General features: G+C 37.8%; 1 protein-coding gene across 9 annotated transcripts in view; it reads right to left on the minus strand.

Moving 5' to 3' along the window:
- Window positions 1-26,758, minus strand: part of KIAA1328 (KIAA1328 ortholog) — a 495,375-nt gene that overhangs the window by 98,946 nt on the left and 369,671 nt on the right. For all 9 annotated transcript variants that reach the window (XR_013165170.1, XM_077135596.1, XM_077135599.1 and 6 more), the window contains one exon: window positions 2,748-2,932. Coding sequence is in view for 8 of the 9 variants with exons in the window: in XM_077135596.1 (XP_076991711.1) it covers window positions 2,748-2,932 (185 nt within the window). In the remaining variant the exon portion in view is untranslated. The remainder of the gene's footprint in view (window positions 1-2,747; window positions 2,933-26,758) is intronic.

Consider the following 26,758-nt stretch of genomic DNA (forward strand, 5'->3'; position numbering starts at 1 on the left):
GGGGCAACTTTGTTCATTCAATTATAAGGTAGACTTCAACTTTGCTAATGGCTCCATACTATAATAAAAGAGAAAAGCACAAGACAGCCTTTCTCATGAGTAGAAAAGAAAGTTAATAATTGCTGTGAATATCTCAAAACAAAAATGCTTTTAAAATGGTGAAAAAGTTCTTATTTTTCACAGTAACACTACAAAACCCTATTGCTCAAAACAAACAAACAAACAAAAAAACCCAAAACCAACAACACTAATGCAGGTGGTGGGGTGGAGGGTGGGAGTGAGTGTCCCAAAAAACTCTGCAGAATTGTAACAGCTTTCTCTTCATTGAATTTATTGGTATAGCAACATTATAAAATGACTATTAGAATTCTCTGTATACAACAGAAAGTACTGAAATGTCAGCAGACTATACCAAGAAGTAATGGGTTCTGAACTTCTGTTAGTCAAAAATGATTTTGTATCAAATTAGAAGCTGATTTTTTTTTTTTTTTTTTGGAAACAAGCCCTTTCCAGGCTTCTGGCTTCTGTAGCTAGACCTGGAAGAGATTACTCTCCACCACAACAAGGGCTAGCCTGATGATATCTTTCTCAAAGTGCCTTTTCAATTGTTGCTTTCTAATGTTACTGTGGTCTTAACCAATAATGTAACTTATTTGTTCCTTTGCTATTACACTATATTTTTCTCATTTTGCCATTTTATTTTAGTGCTGACACTAAATACAAGTTTTTTGACAAGTTATAGAAGACTATGTTAAGGATTGCAGGGTAGCCACCATACCAGTTTTGACCGGTTCTTCACTCTCCAAAGTGCAATTACTAAGAAAAGAGAAAGGCAAAGTTACAGTTTCCTATTTTTGAAGGAATACTAATAAAGTAAAGAAGATTCTAACTCATATGGTACATCTCCTCAATTTTATTTTTATTTTTGTTAGTAAAGTCTAAAAAGAAGTTTCTAAATTTCCCTAAAGTATGGAGGTCTATAGAATTTTTGCCTTATGTCAAATCAAACAAAATATACTTTTGATTGTACCTCCAATGGGGTTTGAAACTATTATTACCCCAGAAAAGCCATGTTTTAATCCTGATCCAATCTTGTGGGGTGTGACCTATTGTTTAGAGTGGGAAACTTTGGATTCTTTCAATGGAGATGTGACACACGCACCTATGGGTTTGGCCTTTTGATTAGATAGAGATGTGACTCCACCCATTCACAGTGGGTCTGGATTGGTTTACTGGAGTCCTTTGAAAGGGGAAACATTTTGGAGAAACCTCAGATACAGATGCCCGGAGAGCAGTTGCTTCAGAGCTAACAGAGACACGGATGTTTGCAGATGCTTAGAGTGCCAACAAAGAGAGCAGATGCCTAGACACAGGTAGAGCCTAGGAGACATCACCATGTGCCTTTCCAGATATCTTAAGCAAGCCAGAACCTGGAGAGAGCAAAGGGAAGCCAAGAGATGAAACCCAGCCCCAGGGAAGCCAAGTGAGGAACCCCCAAAGGAAACAGAGGCTGAAAGCAATAGTACCCAGGAGAAGGGACCAGCAGATGCCAGCCATATGCTTCCCAGCTGACAGAGGTGTTCAGGATGACATCAGCTTTTCTTTAATGATATAACCTCTTGTTGGTGCCTTAGTTTGGACATTTTCACAGCCTTAGAACTATCAACTTGCAGCTTTTTAAAAAGCTGTTCCATTTCTAGTATATTTCATTTAGGCACCTTTAACAAATCAATACATCTCCCTTCTGAAGTTGGACTAATTAGACATCACTCACATATTTGGGAGATGATTAAATAATTTCTAGATTAATCACAGTTTAAACCAAAACACATGGCAAGACTAGCAGTAGATAAGGAAAGGCATGGAAAGGAACACCTGAAAGATCTTCTCACAAAGCATTGCTCATTTTCAAATAAATAAACATGGGAATAGTTAAAGAGGATCTGAAAAGTTGACTGCTTAACATCAGACATGGAAAGGGGAAAACTAGTGGAAAACAAGTAAATAAAAAAGAAATTAGCCTCGATGGTTATAAGCAGGAAAGAAAGATGCCTTGGAAAGATGCTGGAAGAATGGGGCTCACAGACATTTTTTGGTTCTTCACTTCCTGAATATCTCATCTCTACAATGAAGCTCAGACTTGCTCCATGATATTCAAGTCCTTCCATTAAGAATGCTGGTAGAGATTAAGCCAAAAGGCACTCTGGGAATAACCAGGAAACTATTAAATATGACTGCTTCACTCAACATTTCAAAGTTATCTATAATTATTTCTTTAAAGATATCTCTGACATTTAAATAGGAATTACCACTGGAACATGAAAAATTGCTATGTGATGTATGCTCAAAACTTAGGAAGTTTTGTTTTAGCTACAATGTGGCGTTATCTATGACTTTTTCTCCCTTCTCCCCCATATTTCTAGTTAATTGAGGATTAACTGTTGATGTTAGATTTTACTTTCCCAGAGAGATATGTTCAATTTCTTGTCTTCTTGTCCTCTGCTTGCAGAAAGAGGGACAAGTTGTACATATTTTCTCATATCAGTATTTTAGGAGAAATGCAGATGCAATGCACTGGTCTAGTAGACGTGCTACCTTTGGCTTTGCAGGAACATCACAGTTTGTAACATATTTAACTCTTGCTGAGGGTAGTAGGAAATCATATGGAGTTCATTGCTTAGGAATCACCAGCAATCACTTGCCCCTCAACAGCTTTTCATTTTGTTACTATAGAATGCTAACCTTACCTCCTTGACACCTGAATGTCTCCTTCTTTTGACTTGTCCACAAGGCATCATCTTCTATATCCGACTGAAACCCAACTGTTTTTTTCTCCCTGTTAGTATTCCGTCCACCGATAGCTGGCTCTTGGTACTTTTTGATGGATGATGATGATCCAGGAAGCCAGCCATCACATTTTGACTTTAATAAACTGAAAAGGACAAACATGAATAGCTATAGGGAGCACAGAAGTGGTACAGCTCACCCTGTAAAATTTAAATTCAGCATGAGCTAATACATGGCAATAGGAACTTTCTTTTCTTTTTATTTATTTTTTTGAGTTGCAATTTAAGTAATTTACTGAAGATCCATTTTGTGTCCTTTTACAGCAATTCTAGAGAAGAAATGGCATTTATCATCAAAAAGCATATATTGGGGGATGAAAAAATAAGATTCAGACTCATGAAGCTGCTAATAAAGCTACAGAGGATGGCTAAGAAGGAAAACATCTGTTGAAATAAAGTATGGTAAAAATGATGGGCATTTCTAAAATATTTTCCAGGTACTAAAATGAACATTAGAGATTAATAATTCACCAATTTGCCTTAAAATACATTTGTGTTTCTAATTTTCAATTGATATACTATTTATTATGTACTCAGACTATGTGAGGGGTAGTACAATAACGCATGTGGAAGAATTGGACTCTGTCCAAACATAATTTCATTAAAAGTCAACAATGCAAATATGGAAAATATAGAGTAAAAGGATTTTAATGAAAATAAACACATGTACATATATATAGTTTTCTCACTATGTTTCCACCATTAGGATTCTGTCTCTTACAACATTTTATTTTGGAGGAGAGAAATGTTCTGATTATTTGTATCGTTTACTATTTCATCAGCCTCTTTATTCTAATTTAAGTTGCCTACAGAATCATAATACTTTGGTTTCACCTTCCCCATGCTCATAAACAGTATGAAAATAAAAGTTAAGAAGAAGACTGGGAAACAAGGAAAGGCAGCTACTATAAAAGTAAAATTCTAAAAATTAAGAAGTTTAAACTCCTTAGAAGCAGAGATAAACTCCAAACAAGAATAAATTGACTAGAGTATTATTGGATCCATTACTAATCTCAGTTGGCCATGACCAGGATGCAAATCACATAAACTCATCAGTATCACTCGGCTTTTGTTTGTGGTGATTAGAATTTTTAATAATATTTGCTCACATCATAATTACTTAAAAAAACCAAGAGGTTAAATGGCTTTATGTGCAGAATGATATGAAGAAAGAAAAACTATTAGCAATATGGTTTTAATGGGCACCGTATAAAATTTCACCAGAACCCAGGGATCAATCTCCCATGCAGACCCACCAGTAGATGTGTATCTCAGGTTATATAATGTCTATTAATGGGTCAGGAGAATATTGAGAATTAGAGTACCTATGAATGTAATATAAATGTGAGTCAGCCCAGAACTCCCAAACCCAGTCAAATCCAATCAATATATCTCTTGCTTATTCCTACCAAAAAATTCCAGACTACTGGCTGGGTCACATGAAAAAAAACAAACATGAATAGCTAAGGAGAACACAGAAGTGGATAAGCTACAGAGAACACAGAAGCGGATACACCTCACCCCCAAATTCATTCACTCTCACCACAGCTGAGCTCCCAGTACTAGCCAATATTGACTGTTTCTTGCTCTCTATAGCTTTTTTTTTTTTGGGGGGGGGGTACATGGTCCAGGAATCGAACCCAGGACTTCCACGTGGAAGGAGAGAGCATTCTACCTCTAAACCAACCATGTACCCTCTATAGCATTTTATATAGATGCTTTGCTGTACTTTTATTCAAAGCCCACTCCTGGTAATCCCCCTTTTCAACAAAGGATTTGGCTTCTAATTTCCTTAAAATAAAGACAATTATATAAAAAATGTCCCCTTTCACTTGCATTTGTTTCCATTTTCACCCTTCTACTATTCCTTTCTTAATTTCTGTCCTTATATATCTAAAATTTAAAAAAAAGCCTACTGTACTAACAATTCTAAGAATTTATCTTACAGAAGTATATGCACAATAGCATGAGATTATTTTTTTTCAAGGAGATTATCTTTTTCAAGGATGGTCACTGGAGAATTGTTTACAAGAGTGAAAAACTGAAGGCAAATTTCATTCAATAGTAGCATGACTAAATACATCCACCCAAAGGAACGTTATTCAGTCATTAAATAGAATGAGGTATAAGTTTTTTTCTAATTTATTTTTCTGGAGTGATACAAATATTCCAAAAAATGATCATCATGATACACAACTATGTGATGATATTGTAAGCCATTGATTGAACACCATGTATAAAAAGAATGTGTATGAAGACTTATCCGAATAAAAGAATTTAAAAAATGAGAATGAGGTACTCTTTGCACTGATGTGGAAAAACTTCACGCTATTCCATTAGGTTAAAAAAATTAAAAAAACTAATTTGCAACAATAGAATTTATCATTTCGTAAAAACAAATGAAAAAAGCACACTTTTTTATATTCACCTATTTTAAAAATATATATTTATTGAAAAATTTCCACACACGCACAGTCCAACCATATTATACAATCAGTGGCTCACAATATCATCACACAGTTGTATATTCTTCACAATGATCATTTTTAGAACATTTGCATTACTCCCAAAAAAAGGAATAAAAAGATAACAAGAACTCATAAATCCCATACTCCTTACTCCACCTTCTTTTTGACTCATAGTATTTCAATCTATCCAATTTTTTACCATTTACCTTACCCTATAATTTATTTTTATTCCTCCCCAATATATTTTTTACTCATCTGTCCATACCCTGGATAAAAGGAGCATCAGACACAAGGTTTTCATAATCATGCAATCACATTGTAAAAGCTATATAGTTATACAGCATTCTTCAAAAATCAAGGGTACTGGAACACAGTTCAACAGTTTCAGGTACCTTCCTCCAGCCACTCCAATACACCATAAACTAAAAAGGGATATCTATATAATGTGTAAGAATAACCTCCAGGATAACCTCCCAACTCTGAAATCTTTCAGCCACTGAGACTTTATTTTTATCTTTTCTCTCTTCCCCCTTTTGGTCAAGAAGGCTTTCTCATTCCCATGATGCCAGGTCCTGGCTCATCCCCAGGAGTCAGGTCCCATGTTGTCAGAGAGATTTCCACTACTGGGAGTGATGTCCCATGTAGCGGGGAGGGCAGTGAGTTCACCTGCCAGGCTGACTTACAGAGAAAGGCCACATCTGAGCAACAAACGAGGCTTTCCAGGGGTAACTCTAAGGCATAATTATAAATAGGTTTAGCCTCTTCTTTGCAGGAATAAGGTTCATAGGGGTGAGATCCAAGACTGAGGGCTCAGTTTATTGAGTTGGTTGACCCCATTGCTTGGAGAATATCATGAATTCCTCAGATGGGGAAAGTTGAATATTTCTTCCTTTCTCCCCAGGTTCCAATACTTTTTTATTCTCTGCCCAAATTACTCTGGGATATATCGGGGCCTCCCACTAACTTAGATAAACCAACAAAATTTCATGCCTTACTCAAGATTCCATGTAATTACGCTGTTCAAGTAGACTGACCATACAAATTAAATTAGATAATGTGCTACCCAAAATATACATTTTGCACCAAATAAACATCTCTCCCTTTGGTCTCACTAAGAGGATGGAGTTTGAAAATATAGCCACATCTTCCTTTATCCAGTATTCTGATTTACCTTAGTCCTATACAGAGCAGCTTCATTCATATCTCTAGATGAAGTCTGATCACTTTTATAGCTTTTTCAACAGTTGCTAAATGGGTTAATTTTGACTTTCACAGCTTCTGTGCTCTAAACTCAGTCTCAGGTGTCACATAATTACCCAAAGTTTCAGGGAATGACCAGCTTATGTACAAATACCTTAGTATCTCAGAATTTAGAAATATCAGTTACAAGTCCTAAATATATGTGACTGCTCTAAGAGCTTACAATCTAGGAACATTTACAATAGGCCCCACAACCTGATAACCCATGCCCTCAACTTCAATTCTCTGAGTTTATATATTGCAGTTAATATATATGAGGGCGGTATGATAACATTTGTCATTTTGTTTCTGATATTTTATTCAACATACTGTCCTAAGGTTCATTCACCTAGCTGCATGGCTGACAACTTCATTTCTTCTTGCAGCTGCTCAGTAGTCTGTTGTATGTATACACCATAGTTCCCCCTTCCATTCCTCAGTCGTTGAACCCTTAGGCCACTTCCACCCATTTTGAATCATAAACATTGCCACTATTAACACCAATATGCAAATGTCCATTCGTGTCCCCACTCTCAGTTCCTCCAGGTATATATCTAGTAACAGGGATGCAAGATCATATGGCAGCCCTACCCCTAGCCTCCTGTGGTACCACCACACTACCCTCCAGAGGGGCTGCACCTCTCAACTTCCCTAACAACAGTGGATAGACAATCTCTTTCTCCACATTTTCTCTAGCACTTGCTTCTCTCCGTTTAGTTTTAAACAATTTTATTTGCACATCCTATAATCCAACCTAAGTAAACAGATGCCTTCACCACCATAATCCACATGAAGACATTTCCTTCTCTTTCACATAGAATTCATAGCCCTCCCCCATGTCCTCTGCTTGCTCACATTTAATTTTGGCATAATGACTTCATTATATTCAGTGGAAGCATATTACAATGTTACTGTTGACTATAGACCCTAGCTTGCATTGATTGTACCTTTTCTTGTAAACCATCAATTTTCTACCCTTAGCAATGCTGACATTCATTTGTTCTCCATTCATGTAAAAACATTTTTATATTTGTACATAGAATCACCATTCTTGTCCACTCTAGGCATTCCTAAATTATACTGGCTCAGTCTTTATCCTCTTTCTTTCCGTCTGGTTCCATACATGCCTGCAGATATTCTCCCTCAACCATACTCACATTCAGCTTCATTCAGTGTACATATATTATTGTGCTACCATCAGGTAGTATTGTGCTATCCATTTCTGAATTTTTACAATCAATTCTACTGCACAATCTGTATTCCTTCAGCACCAAATGCCCAATTTCAACCCTCTTTCTATCTCTTGATAACCTATGTTCTTAACTTTAACTCTGAAAGTTCACTCATTAATGTTAGTTCATATTAGTGAGACCATACAGTATTTGTCCTTTTGTTTCTGACTAACTTCACTGAGCATAATGTCCTCAAGGTTCATCCACATTGTTGCATGGTACATGATTTTATTCTGTTTAACAGAGGCATTATATTTCATCATATGTATATAATACAGGTTGTTTAGCCATTCCTTCCTTGAGGGACATTTGGGCTGTTTCCATCTCTTGGCAACTGTAAATAATCCTGCTTTAAACATTGGTGTGCAAATGTCTGTTTGTGTCCTTACCTTCAGTTCCTCTGAATATATCCCTAGTAATGAGATTGCTGGATCATATGGCAATTTTATCTTCCCGAGGAACTGCTAAACTGCCTTCCAGAGTGGTTGCAGCATTTTACATTCCCACCAACAGTGGATAAGTGTCCCTCTTTCTCCACATCCTCTCTAGTACTTGTAGTTTTTTGTTTTTGATGATGGCCATTCTAGTGGATGTAAGATATTTCATTGTGGTGTTTTTTTTTTTTTTTTTGCATGGTCCGGGAATCAAACCCAGGTCTCCTACATGAAAGGTGAGCATACTACCACTGAACCATCTGTGCACCCTTCTCATTGTGGTTTGATTTACATTTCCCTATTAGCCAGTGAAGTTGAGTATCTTTTCATGTGCCTTTTAGCTATCTGTATTTTCTCTTCTGAGAAGAGTCTGTTCATGTCTTTTGCCCATTTTTTAAATTGAGTTGTCTTTTTATTGTTGAGTTGAAGAATCTCTTTAAATTCTGGATACTAAACCCTTAACTGATTTGTGGTTTCCAAATACTGTCTCCCATTGTGTAGGTTGCCTTTATACTTTCTTGACACAGTTCTTTGATGTACAAAAGTACTTAATTTTGAGAAGATTCCATTTATCTATTTCTTTTTTCAACGCTCGTGCTTTGGGTGTAAGCTCTAGGAAACCTATTACAAGATTTATAAGATATTTCCCTACATTTTCCTCTTACAGTTTTATGGTCTTAACTCTAATGTTTAGGTCTTTGATTCATTTTGAGTTAATTTTTGTATAAGGTGTTAGACATGGAACCTCTTTCATTCGTCTGCATAAGGATATTCAGTTCTCCAAACACCATTTATTGAAGAGGCTACTCTGTCCCAGGTGGGTTGGATTGACCACCTTTTCAAAGATCAATTGTCCATGGATAAGAGGGTCTATTTATGAACACTGAATTTGATTCCATTGGTCAGTACATCTATCTGGCACACCAATACTGTGCTGTTTTGACCACTAGTGTAGCTTCATAATATGCTTTAATGTCAGGAAGTGTGAGACCTCCCATTTCATTTTTCTTTCTCAAGATACTCTTTCAAATAAATTTGGTTATTAGTTTTTCTATTTTTGGGATTTAAATTCATGTTGCATTGAATCTATAAATCATTTTGGATAGAGTTGACCTCAACTGTATTTAGTCTTCCAATCCATGAACACGGTATGCCCTTCCATTCATTTAGGACTTCCATGATTTCTTTTTAGCAATTTCTTGCAGTTTATTGTGCATAGGTCTTTTGTATGCTTAGTTAAATTTATTCCTAAATAATTGATTAGTTTGGTTGCTATTGTAAATGGATTTTTTTCTTGATTTCTTCCTTAGATTGCTCATCACTAGTGTACAGAAACACTACAGATTTCTGGGTGTTGATCCTTTATCCTGTCACTTTGCTATACTCATATATTAGCTCTAATAGCTTTGCTGTAAATATTTTGGGACTTTTGACATATAGTATCATGTCCTCTGCACACAGTGAGAGTTTTACTTCTTCCTTTCCAATTTGGGTGTCTTTTATTGCTTTTTCCTATATAATTGCTCTGGCTAGAACTTTCAGTGCAATGTTTAATAACAATGGTGACAGTGGGCATCCTTGTCTTGTTCCTGACATTAGAGAGAAAATTTTCAGTCTTTCTCCATTGAGGATAATGTTAGCTGTGGGTTCTTCATATATTCACTTTATCACATTGAGGAATTTCCCTTCTATTCCTATTCTTTGAAGTGTTTTAATCAAAAAAAGGATGTTGAATTTTGTCAGATGCCTTTTTCAGCACAAGTCAAGATGATCATGTGGTCTTTCCACTTTGATTTATTGATGTGGTGTATTACATTAATTGATTTTTTTGTGCTAAACCAGCCTTGCATTTCTGGAATAAATCCTACTTGGTCATATTGTATAATTCTTTCAATGTGCTGCTGAATTCGATTTGTACATATTTCGTTGAGGATTTTTGCATCTGTATTCATTAAAGTGATTGGTCTGCAATTTTCTTTTCTTATAGTATCTTTATCTGGCTTTGGAATTCATAGAATGAGTTTGGTAGCTTTCTCTGCTCTTCAGGTTTTTTGAAGAGTTTGAGCAAGAATGGTACTAATTATTTTGTGAATGCTTGATAGAATTCACATGTGAAGCCATCTGGTCTTGGACTTTTCTTTTTTAGGGAACTTCTTGAGGACTGATTCAATCTCTTGTGATTGGTTTGTGGAGGTCATCTATTTCGTCTCAAGTCAATGTTGGTTGTTCATACCTTTCTAGGAAGTTGTCCATTTCACCTATGTTGTTGTGCCAGTTTGAATCTGTTTTGTATTCCAGAAAAGCCAAAAGAGTGGGAGCTTTTTGATCATTTCTATGGAGATGTGACCCACTCAATTGTGAGTGATAGGGTGGGATAATTTGATTAGATGGTTTTCATGGAAATGTGTGTCCACCCATTCAAGGTGGGGTTGCTAACTGGAGCCCTTAAAGAGGGAACCATTTAGGAAAAAGCTTTAGAGTCATGAGAACCCACACAGCCAGAGACCTTTGGAGGTGAAGGAAAACACCCCTGGGGGAGCTTCATAAAATAAGAAGCCTGGAGAGGAAGCTAGTAGGCTTTGCCATGTGCCCTTCCAGCTAAGATAAACCTAGAACTTCGCTGGCCTTTTTTAAGTGAAGGTAACTTCTTATTGGTGCCTTAATTTGGACATTTTCATGGCCTTAGAACAATAAATATGCAACTTAATAAATTTGCCCCTTTCAAAGCCATTCTGTTCAGGTGTATCACATTCTGGCAGCTTGCAGACTAGAACAGATTTTGATATCAGCTAAGTGAGGTGCTGCTGCAATTTGCAAATACAAAACATGTTAGAATGGCATTTTAAATGGATAAACAGAAGATTCTGGAAGAGCTGTGAGGAGCTTGATAGAGAAGGTAGAATGTTTTGAAGAGACTGTTGGTAGAAATGTAGACTCTAAAGATGCCTCTGACAAGGCTCTGGACAGAAATGAGGCTTGTGTTATTGCGAACTGGAAGGAAGGTGATCCTTATTCTAAAATGGCAGACAATATGGTAAAATTGACCAGTGGCTTTGTCTGGAAGGTAGGTTTTAAAAAAGCCATGAACTTGGATATCTAGCAGAAGAGATTTCCAAATTTAATGTGGACAGTGTAGCCTGGTTTCTCCTTGCAGCTTATAGTGAAATGTGACAGGAAAGAGAGAAGCTGAGAATAGAACTCTTGGGTATAAAGAAGCCAGAAATTGATGGTCTGGAAAATTCTGGGCTCCCAGAAAGGGAGACCTCAAAGAATAGTGCTCCATGTGAGGATTTAAACAAACATGGAACCAGTCAGCCATTACAGGACAAGTGAGGATTTGAGATGGAGTTATCCTGGAAGGATCTGTGGAAAGTCCTTTCGTCTGATGGGCATGATCCCAGCCAACAAGAGTGCTGTGGGATCTGTATAAATAGAACCACTGCCAGACTGGACTAAAAGGCTTAGAAAAGAGACAAAGTGAAGGTGAAATGTCTTCAGAGGCAGAACCATGGAGGCTAAGGTCTGAAGTCAAGAAACATCAGGCCAGGAGAAAAGATCCAGTACTTGGAGAGGGTGAGTTTGTCCTGAATGCAGAGGCTGGGACTTCCACCTCATAGCAGTGGAAGAGTTGTGCCACCTCTGGTCTTGGGGAGTGTGGAGCACATTCTTTGGGGATTGGGGAGAGCCTGGCTGCCACCTCATGGAGCGGTTGAGCATGTGCCCTGGAGATGGCAGAGATCCCGGATGTGGCCCTGATGCTTGGAGAGGGTAGAACTGAGAAAAAGATGGTATCCTTAATGTTGCATTCAGAGAGAGACAGGCCACTGAGTTGGCCCTCAGAAAGGGTAGGACTGCTGCTTTCTAAAGCCCTAAAGATAAATGACACTCAGACTTAGAAATCTAATGGCATTTGCCGTGTAGGTTTCCAGAACTGTTTGGGTCCGGTAACTCTGTGTTCCTTCCAATTCCTCTCCATGAAAATGGGTATATGTATTCTATGACTGTCCCTCTGTATGTTGGCAGCAGATAACTTGTTCTGAGTTTTACAGGTCCAAAGCCAGAGGAGAACTTTGTCTTAAGACAGACCATGCCTGTAGCCAACTTTAATGAGATTTTCTACTGTTTCTTTATATTGCATTTGTATTGTTACTGAAATTAAGGCTTTCTGCTATTGTTATGGAATGAATGTATTTTGCATTTGCAAAGAACATCTCTTTTTGGGGTCCAAAGGAAGGGATGTGCCAGTATGAATCTGTTTTGGACCTCAGAAAAGCCAAGTTCTTCAATCCTCATTCAATATTGCTGGGTGGGAGCTTTTATATTGTTTCCATGGAGATGTGACCCATCCAATTGTGGGTGGTAATTCTGGTTAGATAGTTTCCATGGAGAGGTTTCTTCATCCATTCAAGGTAGGGTGGCTTACTGGAGCCCTTTAAGAGGGAACCATTTTGGGAAAAGATTTAGAGCCATGAGAGCCACAAGATCCCACACAGCCAGAGGCCTTTGGAGATGAAGAAGGAAAATGCCTTCATGAAATAAGAAGCTGGGAGACAAAGCTACCAGGTTTTTCCATGTGCACATCTAGCTGAGAGAGAAACCCTGAACTTCACTGGCCTTTTTTGAGTGAAGATAACCTCTTGTTGGTGCCTTAATTTGGATATTTTCATGGCCTTAGGACTGTAAATTTGTAACTTAATTTCCCCTTTTCAAAGCTGTTTTGTTTCAGGTATATCTCATTCTGGTAACTTGCAGAATAGAACAGTTGTCTAGTTTATAAGCATATAGTTGCTCAGAGGACCCTCTTATTATCTCCTTTATTTCTGCAGGGTCAGTGGTTATATCCCTCCCTCCGTTTCTGATTTGATTTCTTTGCATCCTCTATTTTTTTTTCATCAGCCTAGCTAAGGGTTCATTGATTTTATTGATTTTCTCAAAGAACTAACTTCTGGTTTTGTTGATTTTCTCAATTGTTTTCATATTCTCAATTTCATTTATTTTTGCTCTGGTCTTCATAATTTCTTTCCTTTTGCATGCTGTGGGGTTAGTTTGCTATTCTTTCTCTAGATCTTCTAAGTGAACAGTTATTTCCTCGATTTTTGCTATTTCTTCTTTTTTAATATAGGCATTTAAGGCAATAACCTCCGACTCACCACTGCTTTTGTTACATTACATAAACTTTGATATGTTGTATTTTCATTTTCATTTGCCTTGAACTATTTACTGATTTCTCTTATAATTTCTTGCTTGACCCACTGGTTGTTTAAGAGTGTATTGTTTAGCCTCTATGTATTTGTGAATATTTTGCTCTCTTTTACTGATTTCCAGCTTCATTCCATTATGATTCAAGGAAGTATTTTGTATAATTTCAGTCTTTTTAAATTTATTGAGACTTGCTTTGTGTCCCAGCATATGGTCTATTCTTGAGAATGATCCATGAGAAAAATGTGTATCCTGCTGTTGTGTGGTGTAATCTTCTGTAAATGCCTGTTAAGTCTAGTTCATTTATCATATTATTTGAAATATGTTTCCTTATTGATCCTCTGTCTAGGTGTTCTATCCATTGATGAGAGCAGGGAATTGAAGCCTCCAACTATTATGTGAGAGGTGTCTACTTCTTGCTTCAGTATTGTCAGTGCTTGCCTCACCTATTTGGGAGCATTCTGGCTTGGTGCATAAAATATTTATGATTGTTATGTTTTCTTGTTGAACTGTCCCTTTTATTAACACAGTGTCCTTCTTGTCTCTTTTAATTTTTCTACATTTGAAGTCTAATTTGTTGGATATTAGGATAACTATCCTGCTCTTTTCTGGTTGCTGTTTGCATGAAATATCTTTTCCCAGCTTTTCACTTTCAACATATTTTTGTCTTTGTGTCTAAAGTGAGTCTTCCATAGACAGCATATAGATGGGTTCTGCTTTTTAAATCAATTCTGCCAGTTTATGTCTTTTGATTACGGAGTTTAACCCATTAACATTTAACATTATTACTGTAAAGGCACTACTTTCTTCTATAATTTTGTCTTTTGGATTTTATATGTCATATCTATTTTTTTTCTCTTTTTGCCTTTACTGATAGTGTTCATTCTACATCCTTCTCCAGACCTCTCCTGTGTTTTCCTATCTGCCTGTAGGGCTCTGTTTAGCATTTCATATAGGGCTCATCTCAGTCAAAAATACTCTTAGTGATTGTCAGAAAATATTTTAACCTCCCCCTTATTTTTTTAATTTTTAACTTTTTAATTGTATAGTATAACATATATACAAAGTAAAGAAATAAAAAAGCAATAGTTTTCAAAGCACTTTTCATTAAGTAGTTACAGGACAGATACCAGAGTGTGTCATGGGCTACCATATGATCCTCTCAGATTTTTCCTTCTAGTTGCTCCAGAATGTAGGAGGCTAGAGGTCTTATATACTTTTCCATCATCACAATCAACTTTTTTCCTTTTTTGTGAAAAATAACATATATACAAAAAAGCTATAAATTTCAAAGCACAGCACCACAATTAGTTGTAGAACATATTTCAGAGTTTGACATGGGTAACAATTTCACAATTTTAGGTTTTTACTTCTAGCTACTCTAAAATACTGGAGACTAAAAGAGATATCAATTTAATTTTTCAGCATTCATATTCATTTTTTAAATCCTATCTTCTCTGTATAACTCCACCATAACCTTTGATCTTTCCATCTCTCTCTTTCAGGGGTTGGGGCTATGACCCATTCTTAATTTTTGATATTGGAAGGGTCTATCACTAATATGTGGTAAGGAGATAGAACTACCTGGTGTTCTAGAGATGCTGGGCTAGGTTTTAGGACTTATCTGGACCCATCTGGAGGTTGGCTTCTGGAAAGTCACTCTAGCACATGGAACTCTTGTGGAATCTTATATATATACCCCTAGGTGTTCTTTAGGATAGGCTGGAATAGTCCTGGTTGGGGGCAGGTTATGATAGGTAGCAAGGTCTTAGTGAAGCTTGCATAAGAGCAACCTCCAGAGGAGCCTCTCGACTCTATTTGAATTCTCATTGCCACTGATACTTTATTCATTATATTTCTTTCGCTCATTTGGTCAGGATGGAATTGTTGATCCCATGGTGCCAGGTCTGGAGTCATCCCTGGGAGTCATCTCCCGTGCTGCTAAGGAGATTTTTTTTTTTTATTAATTAAAAATAAAATTAACAAAACGTTTAGAAATCATTCCATTCTATATGGACAATCAGTAATTCTTAATATCATCACAAAGTTGCATATTCATCATTACTTAGTACATTTGCATCGATTTAGAAAAAGAAATAAAAAGACAACAGAATAAGAATTAAAATGATAATAGAGAGAAAAAAAAACCTATACCTCACATGCAGCTTCATTCAATGTTTTAACATAATTGCATTACAATTAGGTAGTATTGTGCTGTACATTTCTGAGTTTTTATATCCAGTCCTGTTGCACAGTCTGTATCCCTTCAGCTCCAATTACCCCTTCTCTTTTTTTTTTTTATTAACGGAAAAATAGAAATTAACCCAACATTTAGAAATCATACCATTCTACATATGCAATCAGTAATTCTTAACATCATCACATAGATGCATGATCATCATTTCTTAGTACATTTGCATCGGTTTAGAAGAACTAGCAACACAACCGAAAAAGATATAGAATGTTAATATAGAGAAAAAAATAAAAGTAATAATAGTAAAAACAAAACAAAACAAAAACCTATAGCTCAGATGCAGCTTCATTCAGTGTTTTAACATGATTACTTTACAATTAGGTATTATTGTGCTTCCATTTTTGAGTTTATGTATCTAGTCCTGTTGCACAGTCTGTATCCCTTCAGCTCCAATTGCCCATTGTCTTACCCTGTTTCTACCTCCTGCTGGATTCTGTTACCAATGACATATTCCAAATTTATTCTCGAATGTCCGTCACATCAGTGGGACCATACAGTATTTGTCCTTTAGTTTTTGGCTAGACTCACTCAGCATAATGTTCTCTAGGTCCATCCATGTTATTACATGCTTCATAAGTTTATCCTGTCTTAAAGCTGCATAATATTCCATCGTATATATATACCACAGTTTGTTTAGCCACTCGTCTGTTGATGGAGATTTTGGCTGTTTCCATCTCTTTGCAATTGTAAATAACGCTGCTATAAACATTGGTGTGCAAATGTCCGTTTGTGTCTTTGCCCTTAAGTCCTTTGAGTAGATTCCCAGCAATGGTATTGCTGGGTCGTATGGCAATTCTATATTCAGCTTTCTGAGGAACCGCCAAACTGCCTTCCACAGTGGTTGCACCATTTGACATTCCCACCAACAGTGGATAAGTGTGCCTCTTTCTCCGCATCCTCTCCAGCACTTGTCATTTTCTGTTTTGTTGATAATGGCCATTCTGGTGGGTGTGAGATGATATCTCATTGTGGTTTTGATTTGCATTTCTCTAATGGCCAGGGACACTGAGCATCTCTTCATGTGCCTTTTGGCCATTTGTATTTCCTCTTCTGAGAGGTGTCTGTTCAAGTCTTTTTCCCATTTTGTAATTGGGTTGGCTGTCTTTTTGTTGTTGAGTTGAACAATCTCTTTATAGATTCTGGATACTAGACCTTTATCTGATATGTCATTTCCAAATATTGTCTCCCATTGTGTAGGCTGTCTTTCTACTTTCTTGATGAAGTTCTTTGATGCACAAAAGTGTTTAATTTTGAGGAGCTCCCATTTATTTATTTCCTTCTTCAGTGTTCTTGCTTTAGATTCAAGGTCCAAAAAACCGCCTCCAGTTGTAAGATTCATAAGATATCTCCCAACATTTTCCTCTAACTGTTTTATGGTCTTACACCTAATGTTTAGATCTTTGATCCATTTTGAGTTAACTTTTGTATAGGGTGTGAGACATGGGTCTTCTTTCATTCTTTTGCATATGGATATCCAGTTCTCTAGGCACCATTTATTGAAGAGACTGTTCTGTCCCAGGTGAGTTGGCTTGACTGCCTTATCAAAGATCAAATGTCCATAGATGAGAGGGTCTATATCTGAGCACTCTATTCGATTCCATTGGTCGATATATCTATCTTTATGCCAATACCATGCTGTTTTGACCACTGTGGCTTCATAATATGCCTTAAAGTCAGGCAGCGCGAGACCTCCAGCTTTGTTTTTTTTTCTCAAGATGTTTTTAGCAATTCGGGGCACCCTGCCCTTCCAGATAAATTTGCTTATTGTTTTTTCTATTTCTGAAAAATAAGTTGTTGGGATTTTGATTGGTATTGCATTGAATCTGTAAATCAATTTAGGTAGGATTGACATCTTAACTATATTTAGTCTTCCAATCCATGAACACGGTATGCCCTTCCATCTATTTAGGTCTTCTGTGATTTCTTTTAACAGTTTTTTGTAGTTTTCTTTATATAGGTTTTTTGTCTCTTTAGTTAAATTTATTCCTAGGTATTTTATTCTTTTAGTTGCAATTGTAAATGGGATTCGTTTCTTGATTTCCCCCTCAGCTTGTTCATTACTAGTGTATAGAAATGCTACAGATTTTTGAATGTTGATCTTGTAACCTGCTACTTTGCTGTACTCATTTATTAGCTCTAGTAGTTTTGTTGTGGATTTTTCTGGGTTTTCGACATATAGTATCATATCGTCTGCAAACAGTGATAGTTTTACTTCTTCCTTTCCAATTTTGATGCCTTGTACTTATTTTTCTTGTCTAATTGCTCTGGCTAGAACCTCCAACACAATGTTGAATAATAGTGGTGATAGTGGACATCCTTGTCTTGTTCCTGATCTTAGGGGGAAAGTTTTCAATTTTTCCCCATTGAGGATGATAGTAGCTGTGGGTTTTTCATATATTCCCTCTATCATTTTAAGGAAGTTCCCTTGTATTCCTATCTTTTGAAGTGTTTTCAACAGGAAAGGATGTTGAATCTTGTCAAATGCCTTCTCTGCATCAATTGAGATGATCATGTGATTTTTCTGCTTTGATTTGTTGATATGGTGTATTACATTAATTTATTTTCTTATGTTGAACCATCCTTGCATACCTGGGATGAATCCTACTTGGTCATGATGTATAATTCTTTTAATGTGTTGTTGGATACGATTTGCTAGAATTTTATTGAGGATTTTTGCATCTATATTCATTAGAGAGATTGGTCTGTAGTTTTCTTTTTTTGTAATATCTTTGCCTGGTTTTGATACGAGGGTGATGCTGGCTTCATAGAATGAATTAGGTAGTTTTCCCTCCACTTCGATTTTTTTGAAGAGTTTGAGGAGAGTTGGTACTAATTCTTTCTGGAATGTTTGGTAGAATTCACATGTGAAGCCATCTGGTCCTGGACTTTTCTTTTTAGGAAGCTTTTGAATGACTAATTCAATTTCTTTACTTGTGATTGGTTTGTTGAGGTCATCTATTTCTTCTTCAGTCAAAGTTGGTTGTTCATGTCTTTCCAGGAACCCGTCCATTTCATCTAAATTGTTGTATTTATTAGTGTAAAGTTGTTCATAGTATCCTGTTATTACCTCCTTTATTTCTGTGAGGTCAGTAGTTATGTCTCCTCTTCCATTTCTGATCTTATTTATTTGCATCCTCTCTCTTCTTCTTTTTGTCAATCTTGATAAGGGCCCATCAATCTTATTGATTTTCTCATAGAACCAACTTCTGGTCTTATTGATTTTCTCTATTGTTTTCATGTTTTCAATTTCATTTATTTCTGCTCTGATCTTTGTTATTTCTTTCCTTTTGCTTGCTTTGGGATTAGTTTGCTGTTCTTTCTCCAGTTCTTCCAAGTGAACAGTTAATTCCTGCATTTTTGCCTTTTCTTCTTTTCTGATATAGGCATTTAGGGCAATAAATGTCCCTCTTAGCACTGCCTTTGCTGCATCCCATAAGTTTTGATATGTTGTGTTTTCATTTTCATTCGCCTTGAGGTATTTACTAATTTCTCTTGCAATTTCTTCTTTGACCCACTCGTTGTTTAAGAGTGTGTTGTTGAGCCTCCACGTATTTGTGAATTTTCTGGCACTCCGCCTATTATTGATTTCCAACTTCATTCCTTTATGATCCGAGAAAGTGTTGTGTATGATTTCAATCTTTTTAAATTTGTTAAGACTTGCTTTGTGACCCAGCATATGGTCTATCTTTGAGAATGATCCATGAGCACTTGAGAAAAAGGTGTATCCTGCTGTTGTGGGATGTAATGTCCTATAAATGTCTGTTAAGTCTAGCTCATTTATAGTAACATTCAGATTCTCTATTTCTTTATTGATCCTCTGTCTAGATGTTCTGTCCATTGATGAGAGTGGGGAATTGAAGTCTCCAACTATTATGGTATTTGTGTCTATTTCCCTTTTCAGTGTTTGCAGTGTATTCCTCATGTATTTTGGGGCATTCTGGTTCGGTGCGTAAATATTTATGATTGTTATGTCTTCTTGTTTAATTGTTCCTTTTATTAGTATATAGTGTCCTTCTTTGTCTCTTTTAACTGTTTTACATTTGAAGTCTAACTTGTTAGATATTAGTATAGCCACTCCTGCTATTTTCTGGTTGTTATTTTCATGAAATATCTTTTCCCAACCTTTCACTTTCAACCTATGTTTATCTTTGGGTCTAAGATGTGTTTCCTGTAGACAGCATATAGAAGGATCCTGTTTTTTAATCCATTCTGCCAGTCTATGTCTTTTGATTGGGGAATCAGTCCATTAATATTTAGTGTTATTACTGTTTGGATAATATTTTCCTCTACCATTTTGCCTTTTGTATTATATATATCATATCTGACTTTCCTTCTTTCTACACTCTTCTCCATACCGCTCTCTTCTGTCTTTTTGTTTCTGACTCTAGTGCTCCCTTTAGTATTTCTTGCAGAGCTGGTCTCTTGGTCACAAATTCTCTCAGTGACTTTTTGTCTGAGAATGTTTTAATTTCTACCTCATTTTTGAAGGACAATTTTTCTGGATATAGGAATCTTGGTTGGCAGTTTTTCTCTTTTAGTAATTTAAATATTTCATCCCACTGTCTTTTAGCCTCCCTGGTTTCTGCTGAGAAATCTACACATAGTCTTATTGGGTTTCCCTTGTCTGTGATGGATTGTTTTTCTCTTGCTGCTTTCAAGATCCTCTCTTTCTCTTTGACCTCTGACATTCTAACTAGTAAGTGTCTTGGAGAACGCCTATTTGGGTCTAATCTCTTTGGGGTGCGCTGCACTTCTTGGATCTGTAATTTTAGGTCTTTCATAAGAGTTGGGAAATTTTCAGTGATAATTTCTTCCATTAGTTTTTCTCCTCCTTTTCCCTTCTCTTCTCCTTCTGGGACACCCACAACACGTATATTTGTGCGGTTCATATTGTCCTTGAGTTCCCTGATACCCTGTTCAAATTTTTCCATTCTTTTCCCGATAGTTTCTGTTTCTTTTTGGAATTCAGATGTTCCATCCTCCAAATCACTAATTCTATCTTCTGTCTCTTTGAATCTATCATTGTAGGTATCCATTGTTTTTTCCATCTTTTCTACTTTGTCCTTCACTTCCATAAGTTCTGTGATTTGTTTTTTCAGTTTTTCTATTTCTTCTTTATGTTCAGCCATGTCTTCTTCATGTCCTCCCTCAATTTATCGATTTCGTTTTTGAAGAGGTTTTCCATTTCTGTTCGTATATTCAGCATTAGTTGTCTCAGCTCCTGTATCTCATTTGAACTATTGGTTTGTTCCTTTGACTGGGCCATATTTTCAATTTTTTGATCGTGATCCGTTATCTTCTGCTGGCGTCTGAGCATTTAGACAGATTTCCCTGGGTGTTTGTTCCAAAAGTTTGGAAGATTTTTCTGTGAAATCTCTGGGTTCTGTTTTTCTCATCCTTCCCAGTAGGTGGCGCTCGTGGCACACGTTTGTCTGCGGGTCCCACCAGTAAAAGGTGCTGTGGGTCCTTTAATTTTGGAAAACTCTCGCTGTCTGGGAGGTTTGCTAGCCGAAGTGGCTTGGAAGAGTGCCAGCCGGCCCGGGGTCCGAACGCGGGGAGGGTCGCTGGCCGCCACAGCCCGGGAAAGCGCCTGTCCGAATTTCCTAGTCAGCCTGGGGTGCCAAGCGTGGCGGGAGGGCACCAGCCGCAGCGGCCCGCCCGGGAGAGTGCACCATTCCCAGGGAGTCACGGGTTTGGAAGGGGCCCCCCCCGTCACCGTTCTCCGCAGCCTGGGGATTTCCGATCCAATTTTCTCAGTTGGTCCGGGCGGCTGCGCGTGGTGTGGGCGCCAGCCACTGCCGTTTGAGGGGACCGCCTGTCCAATTCTCCCAGCCGGCCCGTGAAGGGGGAAGGGAGTGACTCTGGCCGATTGCCGCCCCACCCGGTGAAGCCCGCGCCCCTCAGCGATCTCACCAGAACGGGTTCTCTCAGCCAGCCAGCCGTTCCAGGATGGGGTACGCTGTCTTTTTTATCTCTGTCGTGGCTTTGGGGGCTGTTCTGTATCGTTTCTACTCCCCTAGTAGCTGTTCTGGAGGGGAAACTAAGATCCGCGCATCTTACTAAGCTGCCATCTTCTCCAGAACTCTCCTAAGGAGACTTTTAGCCCTGGATGTCATGTCCCATGTAGAGAGGAGGGCAATGATTTCACTTGCAGAGTTGGGCTTAGAGAGATTGAGCTTCCACCTGAGCAACAAAAGAGGTCCTCCACAGTAACTCTTAGACATGCCTATAGGTAGTCAATGCTTCTACACTACCTACAAAAGCTTCACAAGAATAATCCTCATGATTGTGGGCATGGCCTATTGATTTGGGTGTCCCTAGAGTTTGACACAGTATCAGAGGATTCCCTGATGGTAAGGTTTAATAGTTTCATATTCTTTCTCTCATCCCTCAGGGGGCTCTGCCAATATGTTTTGATTATCTGCTTAATATACTCTAGGATGTATCCAGGCATTATAATAATCTATACAGGATTAAAGGACTTCTTTCTTATTTTGTGCTCCCTGTGTTTCAGTTGTTCAAATGAGCTATACAGATAGGTTGAATTAGATTATGGACTACAGAAAATTTCAGTTCCAGACCAAATAAACCTTTCTTCCATTGGTCTCAAAGAGTATGTGTGGTTCTAAAATATAGACACTGTCTTCTTTACCCCTATGTTCTGAATTACTTTAACCCCAACCTGTTTGGTTTCGTTCTTATTTCTAAATATCAGGTGATATATATATAACAGTCTCTTAAAATCTGGAATAATAATAATCACCATTCCAGACTTAATGTGTCTGCTCTAAAAATATCAGGGTATATATATATATAAAACAGTCTCTTAAAATCCAGAATAATAATCACCATTCCAGACAATGTGTCTGCTCTAAAAGCTTACAATCTAGGCCCCTGTCTCTCATAAGCATTTTCTAAGGTGACCATACCATTCTTGTTCTTTTATTTCTGGCTTATTTTGTCTCACCAAATGTCCCACAGGTGCATTCACATTGTTGCATGCCCCACAATTTTGTTTCTTTTTGTAGCAGCACACTCTTCATTCATAAGTATACACTTGAATGCTTGGCAATCTACTTCTCTGTCAGTGCATCCTTCAGCCAACTTACTTATGACTGGTTTGTTGAGATCTTCTATTTCTTCCTGAGTCAGTGTAGCTTGTTTGTGTGTCTCCAGGAATTTGTCTATTTCATCTAAATTGTCTAGTTTGTTGACATATAATTGTTCATAGTATCTTATGATTTCTTTTATTTCTTCAGGGTCTGTGATAATGCACCCCTTCTCATTTCTAATTTTGTTTATTTGCATCCTCTCTCTTTTTTTTGTCAGTCTTGCTAGTGGCCCATCAATTTTATTGATTTTCTCAAAGAACCAACTTTTGGTTTTATTGATTCTTTCTATTGTTCTTTTGTTCTCCCATTCATTTATCACTGCTTTAAGCTTTCTCAAGTTCCTCCAGGTATGCTGTTAAGTTTTTTTTGCATGGGCAGGCACCAGGAATCGAACCAAGGTCCCTGGCATGGCAGGCAAGAATTCTGCCTGCTAAGGCACCATGGCCCGCTGTTTCTTGTTTTTTAATATAGGCATTTAGGACAATAAATTTCCCTCTCAGCACAACCTTTGCTGCATCCCATATGCTCTGAGAAGCTGTATTCTCATTTTCATTTGTCTCCAGATAGCTAATGATCTCTCTAGAAATTTCTTCTTTGACCCACTAGTTGTTTAAAATCGTGTTATTTAATCTCCATATATTAGCAAATGTTCTTGTTCTTTGGTGGTTACTGAGATCCAGCTTCATCCCATTGTGATCAGAGAAAGTGCTTTGAATAATTTCACTGTTTTTAAATTTATAAAGACCTGCTTTGTGCCCCAGAATACGATCTATCCTGGAGAATGTTCCATGAGCACTAGAGAAGAATGTATATCCTTGTGCTTTGGAGTGTAATGACCTATATATGTCTGTTAGGTCTAATTCATTTATCAAGTAATTTAACCTTTCTATTTCCTTATTGACCTTCTGTCTGATTGTTCTATCTACAGAGGAGAGTGGTGTATTGAAGTCTCTTACTATTATTGTTGAAACATCTATCGCTCCCTTCAGTTTTGCCAATGTCTGTCTCATGTACTTTGGAGCTCCCTGATTGGGAGTATAAACATGATTGTTATATATTTTTGGTGAATTGACCCTTTAATTAGTATATAGTGTCTTTCTTTGTCTCTTATGATGTCTTTACATTTAAAGTTTATTTTGTCCAATATTAGTACACTTACTCCTGCTTTGTTTTGGTTACAACTTGTATGGAAAATCTTTTTCATCCTTTTACTTTCAATCTATTTGTGTCCTTGTGTCTAAAATGAGTCTTGTAAGCAGCATATAGCTGGATTATGTTTCTTAATCCATTCCACCAATCTGTATCTTTTAATTGGTAAATTTAGTCCATTAACATTCAAAGTTATTACTGAAAAGGCATTTATTGAATCCACCATCTGATCTTTTTTATTTTATTTGTCAGATCTATATATTTTTTCCCCTCTTTCTCTTTGTATTCTTTAAATTACCATTAGTGGTACTGTTCTATGGCCTCTTCCAGACCTCCCTCTCCTGCCTTTATTTTTCAGCCGGCAGAACTCCTTTTAGTATTTCTTGTAGGGCTGGTCTCTTGTTGACAATTTTTTTCAGGACTTCTTTCTCTGTGAAAACCTTAATCTCTCCCTCAGTTTTGAAGGAGAATTTGGCTGGGTATAGAATTCTTGGCTGGAAGTCTTTCTCTTTCAGGACCTTGAATATATCATACCACTGCCTTCTCGCCTCCAGGGTGCTAGTTGAGTAGTCCGAACTCAGTCTTATTTGATTTTCCTTGAATGTAGATTATTTTTCTCTTGCCACTTTCAGGATTTCCTGCTTCTCTTCACCATTTGACAGACTGATTAGTATGTGCTTGGAGAAGGCCTATTTGGATTTATTCTGTTTGGAGTTTGTTGGGCTTCTTTAACTTGTATATTTATATCCTTTATGACAGCTGGGAAGTTATCCCCCATTATATCCTCAGCTACTCATCCTAGCCCTTTACTTCCCTCTTCTCTTTCTGGGACACCAATGATTCTTATGTTTGTATGTTTTGTTTTCTTCTATCATTTCCCTGAGATCCAATTCAAATTTTTCCATCTTTTTTGCCATTTGCTGTTTTGAGTCTTCAAAGTCAATTATCCTGCCCTCTATATCACTTATTCTTTCTTCTGTTTCTTCAAATTTGGTGTTGTGTACCTCTTGTATGTTTTTCCTCTGGTCAACAGAGTCTTTAATCTCTGTGATATCTGCTATTTTTCTATGTATTCTTTTAAATTTCTCTTTATGTTCTTCTACTGTTTCCTTGATCTCCTTTATGTCATTTGCTATCCCACTTATTTTATTAAGTAGAGTTGTATGAACATCTTTGATTAGTTGTTCCAATGTTGGTGTCGCCTGTGGTGTTTTAATTTGGTCATTAGGCAGTTTGTATCTGTCTGCACTGTGATATGCTTAGTGATCTTCTGCTGTCTTCATGGCATGTAAATATCTTGATTTACTTGGGGAGCTGATTTATTTCAGTAGTTTAAGGCCTTGTGCTTGTGGGATGGTTGTACAGCAGGGAGCAGGATACAGGGTGGGGCATTCAATGCAGTTATTTGTTTCAGGGCAGGTAAGGGTACAGGTTGGGGATGTTATGCTGATGCTTGTGAACATGTGTGCCCAGCTGCCAAGGAGGAGGTAGTTGTGCAGGTGTACTGGTCTGAGGGGGAGCAAAACCCTGGTGTGCACTGGTCTAAGGCACAGAGCCCTTTGGGTGTATGTGTAGAGCTGTGGAATCAGATCAGCATTATGCCACTGTGGATTGGGGGCAGATGTGACCTACCTGTGTAGATCAGCACTTTATCAAGAGCTGGGAAGTGTGGCTGAGAGATGTGTGCATGTGCAGTTCTAGGACTGCTATAAAGTGCAGTTCCCAGAGCTGAATGGCGTGATTGGGTGCCCATGCACATACATGGGCCTAGGAGTGCCATAAAGTGATGCACAGAGCTAAGGAGTGGTGGGGTGAGGCTGTGTGACACTATGGACAGGGGAGCAGGGGTAGCCTGGGTATGGAGGTTAGTGCCCACAGCTTTTATGTGGTGGCCACAGCCTGCAGGGAACAGGGAGGGGGTGGTAGTGCTTAGAAGGGGTACAGGAGAGATAGGTTAGGCTGCATTTGGGGTGGGGGTGTGGGGCAGGTACGTGCACTGGGTGCTGGTGGGGTGGGGGTGCCTGGAGCATGGGGAATGGGAGTGGGTGATGGGGTTTAGGTGCATGGTGTGTGGGGTGGGTCACCAGTCATGGGGCTGCATTGGTGAGGGCAGCATGCCCAATGAATGTGACCTGCTTACTTCCTAGTCCCCAGCTCCCATCCGTGCACTCCCATGAGCTGTGTGCCTTTGCACCAGGTTCCAGCTTTCTGCCTCTAAGTTCCTCAGTCTCTGCAACTAGGGCTATTCTATGTGGTGCAGAGGGCTCTGTCAGATCAGCCACACTCCCAAATCACTGCCTTAGTCACCCTCCTCTCCCTTCTCTAACTTTTCCATGGAACAGGGCAAATCTTGAGTTACTCTATTCAGCCATCTTCCTGGAAGACACCGCCCCCCCCCCATTTCTGAAGGACAGTTTTGCTGGATATAAAATTCTTGGTTGGTAGTTTTTCTCTTTCAGAATCTGAAATATATCATACAGTGCTTTCTTGCCTCTATGGTTTCTGCTGAGAAATCCACATATAGTCTTATCAATCTTCCCTTGTATGTGATGGATTTTCTTTTGCTGCCTTCAAAATTCTCTCTTTGTCTTTGACATCTGACAATCTGATTACTAAGTATCTTGGAGTATGTCTATTTGAATCTATTCTCTTTTGGTTATGCTGCACTTCTTTGATCTATAATTTTAAGTCTTTCATAAGAGATGTGAAATTTTTCAATGATTATTTCCTCCATTAGTCTTCGAATATACCAAATTAGTTGCTTCAATTCCTGTATCTCATCTGAAAACCAGCAGTTTGCCAGACTTTTCTATGAAGCCTCTAGA

This window comes from Tamandua tetradactyla, chromosome 18, assembly GCF_023851605.1.
Source record: "Tamandua tetradactyla isolate mTamTet1 chromosome 18, mTamTet1.pri, whole genome shotgun sequence".
Classification (NCBI taxonomy): Eukaryota; Metazoa; Chordata; class Mammalia; order Pilosa; family Myrmecophagidae; genus Tamandua; species Tamandua tetradactyla.